The sequence below is a fragment of the Papaver somniferum genome, chromosome 3 (genome assembly GCF_003573695.1).
Source record: "Papaver somniferum cultivar HN1 chromosome 3, ASM357369v1, whole genome shotgun sequence".
Lineage (NCBI taxonomy): Eukaryota > Viridiplantae > Streptophyta > Magnoliopsida > Ranunculales > Papaveraceae > Papaver > Papaver somniferum.
Window position 1 is genome coordinate 193,645,519 of NC_039360.1, and position 7,643 is coordinate 193,653,161.

The 7,643-nt window shown below is 38.6% G+C and overlaps 2 protein-coding genes across 4 annotated transcripts; both read right to left on the reverse strand.

The window, feature by feature from the left end:
* Window positions 1–538: 538 nt before the first annotated feature.
* LOC113360475 (protein STRUBBELIG-RECEPTOR FAMILY 4-like) lies at window positions 539–2,502 on the reverse strand. Its single transcript, XM_026603983.1, has 4 exons — window positions 2,450–2,502; window positions 1,319–2,307; window positions 1,039–1,173; window positions 539–909 (listed from the first exon to the last, which is right to left on the reverse strand). Exons 1-4 carry the CDS (start codon window positions 2,500–2,502, stop codon window positions 539–541), a joined length of 1,548 nt encoding a protein of 515 aa, XP_026459768.1.
* LOC113358326 (G-type lectin S-receptor-like serine/threonine-protein kinase At4g27290) lies at window positions 2,361–7,314 on the reverse strand. 3 transcript variants are annotated; one of them, XM_026601868.1, is made up of 5 exons: window positions 6,371–7,314; window positions 4,630–5,319; window positions 4,093–4,447; window positions 2,704–3,919; window positions 2,361–2,539 (listed from the first exon to the last, which is right to left on the reverse strand). In XM_026601868.1, the coding sequence occupies exons 2-5, from the start codon at window positions 5,086–5,088 to the stop codon at window positions 2,503–2,505; spliced, it is 2,067 nt and encodes a 688-aa protein (XP_026457653.1). In that variant the 5' UTR covers window positions 5,089–5,319; window positions 6,371–7,314; the 3' UTR covers window positions 2,361–2,502. The 3 variants fall into 3 exon arrangements, with proteins under 3 accessions (XP_026457653.1, XP_026457651.1, XP_026457652.1); XM_026601866.1 differs by lacking the exon at window positions 6,371–7,314 and adding an exon at window positions 6,071–6,267; XM_026601867.1 differs by lacking the exon at window positions 6,371–7,314 and adding an exon at window positions 6,071–6,267 and having other exon boundaries at window positions 4,630–5,343.
* Window positions 7,315–7,643: the final 329 nt, after the last annotated feature.

A 7,643-nucleotide genomic window follows, 5' to 3' on the forward strand; every position in this document is an offset into this window, starting at 1 on the left:
AAGACTCCACTTTTTGGGCTTTACTGCCTTCCGAGCATACACGACCGAATATTAGACGTGTTGTAATTTTTATGAAACAAAAACGACTGAAGAGATTTGAAGGTGAAGGTGAGAGAGATCTCAAACTCACTAACCAAGCATCTAAACCACCATACGACGTCCTCTTGGATAACTAATGTTGTATATATTATTAATATCATCATATTAAGTTTATTTTTTCTTTAGATAACTCACACATATGCATAAAAATTGGTCTATGACCTTATAAATACAAATTATTTGTTATATATAGATACCGAATTTTCAGAGCCGAACTCACATTTATAAATCGAATTATACACGTACATATGCCGTTCTGAATTACTGACGAATCACGTCCCGTTGACCGAATTTTGGACCGAATCTGGATTTTACAAAATCGTAAAATACTCGTACGTTTGTCGTTCCGTACGTTTGCCGAATCCCGAATTACTAACTAGGCTGGGGAGTGCAGGTATGGATATAATCAGATACATCCAATTAAAGGGATGTAGAGATTTTAAACATTTATTTTATGTTCAGCCTTTTCTTTCATGTAGTCTGTCAAAATATCCCCAAGTAATTTCACCACACAAGTCAGTGTGTGCCTCTTTTCTGGAGTTGCCAATACACATTTCATTGCTACATCCAACACTGCCCTCATTGAGTTGATTTGTGAAGGTTCTAACGACCGTGAATCGTGGTCCATTACATATATACTGGACCCTTTGCTATGAATCTCAGAAATAACCCATTGAACCAAACCAACAGCCTTAGCATTATCACCCAATTTGTCAAGGGCAGGGGATTTTCCAGTTATGAGTTCAAGGAGAAGAACTCCATAGCTATAGATATCGGATAGCTGGTCAGACTTTTTGGGGTCGGTTATTTCTGGGGCTTAGTAACCAGCCGCCTTGAGGACAGTTTGAGGCCTTAGATTGATCAGTGTAATGAGACCAACATCAGCGATGCACCCGTAGTTTCGGGTGTTGACAAAAATATTTGAAGATCTTATGTTACCATGGGAGAAAGTTCCGTTGTTTAGTGTGTGTAAATGAGCAATGCCCTTCGCTGCGCCAATCGCAATCCTTAGTCGTGTGTCCCAAGCTAAATGACATTTAGGACTTCCCCATATGGGTTTTGCTCCTGGTTTTCCTGCAAAAAGTTATCAGACATATCAACAGCCAACCTTTGAACTAGGAGGTTCGTGCAAATTGGGAAAACACAATGGAAAATGTGAAAGTTTCAAGTTTTCTTGTCTTGTTTTTCTTTTTTTTTTTTTTTTGAGAGAGAAAAAGACCTTGCATCATCTTAGCAACGCTACCCTCAGCGTAGTAATCATACACGAGAAACTTCTCTGTGTCAGAATAGTAATATGCCCGAAGATCAACTACATTTTCGTGTCTAATGCTCCCAACAAATTCCATGTGCTTCTCGAACTCCCTGATTCCCATGTCAACTGGCTTCAACCTCTTGACTGCAGCACTACTAGTTGTTCCAACCAAAACCTTGCTCACAGACCCAAAATTTCCTTCCCCGATTAAACCAGCATCAGCATCAACACTCAGTAAATCAGATATAGTATAGTTTGCCAAAGTTGTCTTTCCACAGCCATTTGGTGCTCGATAATCTGCAACACTAGTATCATCCTGGAAGGGCAGATTTATCTTTGGAATTTCCAGTTCAACGGAAACTTTAGTAGTAGTATCAGGAAATACAATGCTATGTGTTGATAATAATGGAGGAAACTGATCACAGGAAAACTCAGATTTTTGCCGTCTACCCAGATCTCCTAATCTAAATGTATTGCTATTATTACCACTTACTCCTTTTGTAATCTGCTTCGATTCTTCACTAACACCAATGACCGGGCCTCTTTTCTGATATGAAAACTCCCATATATTATCAGCCTTTTGCTTCATGTAGTCTATAAGAATACCCTTGAGCAATTTCACCACATAAATCAGTGTTGGCCTCTGATCTGGAGTTTCCAGAACACAGTTTAGTGCTATCTTCAACACCGCCTTCAGAGAGTTGACTTGTGAGGGTTCTGACGCCCGCGAATCAGTATCCATTACAGATATGCTAGTGCCACTGCTTCGGATAGCATAAATAACCCATTGAACTAAATCACCAGCCTCATCATCATCACCCCATTTGTCAAGGGCGGGGGATTTTCCAGTTATGAGTTCAAGGAGAAATACTCCATAACTGTAGATATCAGACAGTTGGTTGGAGTTTTTAGGGTCTGTAATTTCTGGGGCTTGATAACCAGTTTCCTTGAGAACACTTTGACAGTTTAAATTGATCAGCGCAATTAGCCCAATGTCAGAAATGCATCCGTAGTTTTGGGTGTTGAGGAAAATATTTGATGATCTAATGTTCCCATGTGAAAAAGTTCCGCTGTTTAGTGTGTGTAAGAAAGCAATGCCTTTTGCTGCGCCAATCGCAATCCTGAGTCGACTTTCCCAAGCTAAATGACATTTAGGACTTCCCCATATGGGTTTTGCTCCTTGTTTTCCTGCAAAAAGTTATGAAAGAGACATCAATAGCCGACCTTGGACTAGGCTGACCTTGGAGCAAAACCATAAGATAACACAATTGTATATGAAGTTTTGTTTTTTTTGTTTTTTCATTTCAGAGAGAGAGAGGGGGAGAGAGAGAGAGAGAGAGAGAGAGAGAGACCTTGCATCATTTACAACACTACCATCAGCGTAGTAGTCGTACATGAGAAACTTTTCCGCCTCAGAATAGTAATAGGCTCGAAGATCAACTATATTTTCATGCCTAATGCTCCCAATAAATTCCATGTGTTTTTCAAATTCACTGATTTCAATATCAACTCGCTTCAACCTCTTGATCACAACACTGTTAGTCGTCCCACCAAAGGCATTGTAGACCTCCCCAAAATTTCCTTCCCCAATTAAGTCAGAATTAACCCTTAGCAAATCCTCTATATTATAGTTTTCCAAAGTTGTTTTTCCACATCCATTTGGTGCTTGATACTCTGCGTTACTGGTATCATCCTTAAATGGCAGATACATCTTCGGCTTTACCAGTTCAACAGCAACTTCAACAGTGGTATCAGGAAATAGTATACAACCTAACGGTAATAATGGAAGAAACTCACATGAAGAACCAGATATATCTGGTTCACCCAAATCTCCTAATCTACATGTACTTAAATTTCTGCTGCTTACTCCTTTTTCAATCTGCTTCGGTTCTTCAGTAACACGAATGGCCAAACCTCCACTCTCGCTTACAAACTCTGATTCTGATTTATGTTCAGATTTCTGTTTCATGTAATCTATAAGAATATCCTGAAGCAATTTCACCACATAATTCAAGTCCGTCCTTTCACTTGGAGTTGCCAGAACACAGTTCATTGCAATCTGCAACACCCCCTTCATTGAGTTGATTTGTGAGGGTTCAGATGACCGTGAATCGTAATCCATTACATATATACAAGCGCATTTCGATCGAATTTCATAAATAACCCATTGAACCAAATCAACAGCCTCAGCATCATCACCCCATTTGTTAAGAGCAGGGGATTTCCCGGTTATGAGTTCAAGAAGTAGAACTCCATAGCTGTAGATATCAGATAATTGGTTGTTATATTCCGGGTCTGTTATTTCTGGGGCTTGATAACCAGCTTCCTTGAGAACAATTTGAGACTGTAGATTGATTAGTGGAATTAGGCCTATGTCAGAAATGCATCCGTAATTTTTGGTGTTGATGAAAATATTTGATGATCTTATGTTCCCGTGTGAAAACGTTCTGCTGTTTAGAGTGTGTAGAAAAGCAATGCCTTTTGCTGCCCCAATTGCAATCCTTAGTCGAGTCTCCCATGCTAAATGGCATTTAGGACTTCCTGATATGGGTTCTGCTCCTGGTTTTCCTGCATATCAAAGAGGCAAACGTTTGTACTGTGCCGGGCTTGATGCAAATTGGGAAAACACAATGGGAGAATAAAAAGTTTTAATCTTCTTTTTTCTTTTATGTGTGTGTGTGTGTGTGTGTGTGTGTCTGTGAGAGAGAGAGAGAGAGAGAGAGAGAGAGAGAGAGAGAGACCCTGCATCATCTTAGCAACACTACCCTCAGTGTAGTAATCGTACACGAGAAACTTTCCTCCCTCCGAATAGTAATATGCCCGAAGATCAGCTACATTTTGGTGCCGTATGCTCCCAACAAATTCCATGTGCTTTTCAAATTCCCTGATTCCTATGTCGACTCGCTTCAACCTCTTGATTACAACACCATTAGTCGATCCCGCAGAAACCTTGTAGACAGTCCCAAAATTTCCTTCCCCAAGCAAGCCAGCATCAGCATCCACCCTTAGCAAATCGATTATATTATAGTTCGCCAAAGTTGTCTTTCCACTTCCTTTTGGCGCACAATATTTAGCTTCACTTATATCATCCTTGAACTGCAAATTTATCTTGGTTTAGGCATATCCAATTCAACATAAAGTAAGCGCTACTATCAAAAGTATTACTTAGGTTATTACTTAGAAACAATGGTGGAGGAACCTCACAAAAAATCAGAAATATAAGCAAATAATAGTGCTACAACCAAATCAGTTGGTCTACCTGTACTAGTGCTACTTACTTGTCTTTCATACTGATCTACTCTCTGCTTTGTCTCCTTAGTAAGACCAATCAAATGTCCAGTAGTGGGTCTTCGTTCTTCGAAACCATCAAATTGCTTGTACGATACCTGGTAAACGTCAACCACGGTTACTCTTTGAATTTCTTCCAAGAGTATCACTACATCACTTATTTTTGGTCTGTGATCTGGAATTTCGAAAACACATATCATTGCTATATTTAGCATCACTAACAATTCGTCTTTTATGTCATTATATGCCTTCAGTAAATCTAAAGCATATAATTTACATCTGCTGACGCTATCAGGAAACAGAGTATGAACCCACTGAACCAAATCAACAGCTTGGGTATCATCATCCCATTTATCAAGAGCAGGAGATTTCCCAGTGATGAGTTCGAGCAGAACAACTCCGAAGCTGTAGATATCAGATTGTTGGCAGAATTCTTTGGGGCTTGTCATGTCAGGGGATTGATAGCCAGTTGCCTTGACAGTTTTAGGTTCTAGATTGATCAGTTTAACTAGGCCAATGTCGGAAATGCATCCGCAGTTTTGCGCGTTGACGAAAACATTTGAGGATCTTACGTTCCCGTGAAAAAAGGTTCCGTCCTTCAGAGTGTGTAAATAAGCAATGCCTTTTGCCGCACCGAGTGCAATACGGAGTTTCGAAGGTTAAACAAGGCCCAGATTGTCCTGCAAAATAATATGAAAGAAGCACTGATATTTTAGCAACTCAACTCTCTAACAAGATTACTCCAGACTTACACATGACTAGCATGCATACTTGCAGGGAGTTATATTAATAGTAAATATGCCTTAGTTTATTTATAGTTTGTGCCAACTATCAAGGTTCAAACTCAAATTTTCGTTTTGAATAAGCAACCTGTGTTCAAACCCAGCCTATTCCCTGAACTAACAATCTAGGTAATCGACTTCCTACCGCATTGTATTGCTGCAATTTACAGTTTCATTTACCTACCCTAGTTTATTTGATGATAGTAATCACTAATTGTTAGGTATTTGATTCTCTAAGCTTATACACGTAACTGCTCCAAAAAAGACGAGTTATAGTCTTTCTTAACACAAAACTTAAAGCATTTAATCAACAAAACTAAATGCAGAGCAATGGTAATAAACGAAAACTACCATTGCCAGAATTTGAGCAGGGATTGACCAGGATCTAATGGAGTGTTAATCCAGAATTTGAAAAAGAATTGAATCTAATGGTGCGTCAAGTGATTGCCGCATCAGAAACACTTGAGCCTAAATTTCTCCTTTGTCACCGCAATTACTTATATTTTACCGCAACAAAAGAAAATCAATCTTATATGCATTCAAATAATGACATAATTCTAACGTATAATGGATGAAATGTGAAGAAAAAATAACTAATATCAGATACACATTGATTTGATTATTGCAATTTCAAGCTCAGATTCAATACCTAGTTCTGGGATTTGAATGAGTAAGACGAGTACTTGATGAGGATAGAAAAGCATACTCCATTACTAACATTGCTATTGAAGCTGATTCTTTTTTTCCTAGGGTTTCTTCTGTTTATTTAAGTCTAAAGCAAAACTTGATCTATTTCTACTTTCTAGTTCAGAAGAACAAGAAAAAGAAAAAGAAAAATAATATTGATGTGCCCGCACCCTGGTTAGATAGGGGCAGTGGCCCAGCCAAAACCCAAAAAGAAAACAAAAAAGAAACAAATAAATATCTTCCAGATATAGAGAGATCATACCATGCAACATTTCCGAAAGACTGCCCTCATTGTAGTAATCATACACAAGAAGTTTCTCCGCCTTAGAACAGTAATATGCTCGAAGATCAGCTACGTTTTCGTGCCTAATGCTGCCGATAAATTCCATGTGCTCTTCAAACACGATGATATCTACGTCGACTGGCTTTAACCTCTTGATTACAACACTGTTGGTCGTTCCCATGGAAGCCTTGTAGACAGCACCAAAATTTCCTTCCCCAAGTAAGCCAGCATCAGCATCAACCTTAAGCAAATCTACGACATTATAGTTTGCCCAAGTTGACTTTCCAGATCTATTACTACTTACATCTTTTCCGAATTGATATATTTTATGGTCCAGTTCTTCAGTAACACCAATCAAACCTCCACTGCTTAGTCTTCGTTCATCATATCGATCTAACTTCTGATTCCATTCCAGGTTTCCATTTGCTTCTCTCATCAAAGCTAAATTGTGTTTCATGTGTTGTATATCAGCTAAAATTTGTCCAACATCGGACCAAATAGCTGCGGCTACGTGCACTTGAAAAATCTTAACTAGGTATGTGTCCAATTCAAGTATTTCAAGCGAGTACTTGTTTCTCAAGTACCAATTCCAATATTGAACTTTTAGACACCTCTTGACAAGAATTCTTCCGTCCGTTAGCTTCGATACCAATGCTTCTACTTCAGGTCTTTTACTGTCTGATCCTCTTTCTTCATCTGCCTTTTGTATCTGTTGGACTTTAACCATTACAGTTTCCAGTGTGGACTCGAGTTGTTTGAAGCAGGACTTGAAATTTGTAACTCTATCTTTAGCCTGTAGAACTACTTTCAGTAGTTCTGATACTGCTGCACCCACCACAGCTCCTCCTATTAACTCAACAGCCATATATAACGATGATCTTCTTGACAAAAATAATTCAAAGAGAGGAAGAACAGGAAACTAAGAAAGCATTAGAAGCTCATACTAGTTGTTTTCATGGGTTTCTCTTAGTTAGAGACGTCCTTGTTAAGAATGAGATTCAGAGATTTGGTTGACTTCAGTTTGTCTTTTTATTATAAATCAACTATTTTTTCCATTAAAGAATAGAAAGCGGTACGAGAGATATATCTAGTAGCATGAGATGTATAACTGCGCTATTCATGCATGACTGAAATTAAACAAAGTAACTTTGTTATATATCTAGCTACTCAAACTCAAAGTATTGTGGATGACGGTAAAACTAAGGCAATAAAGAAAGAGGGATAATTCATTTACACCCCTATTTTAATACTA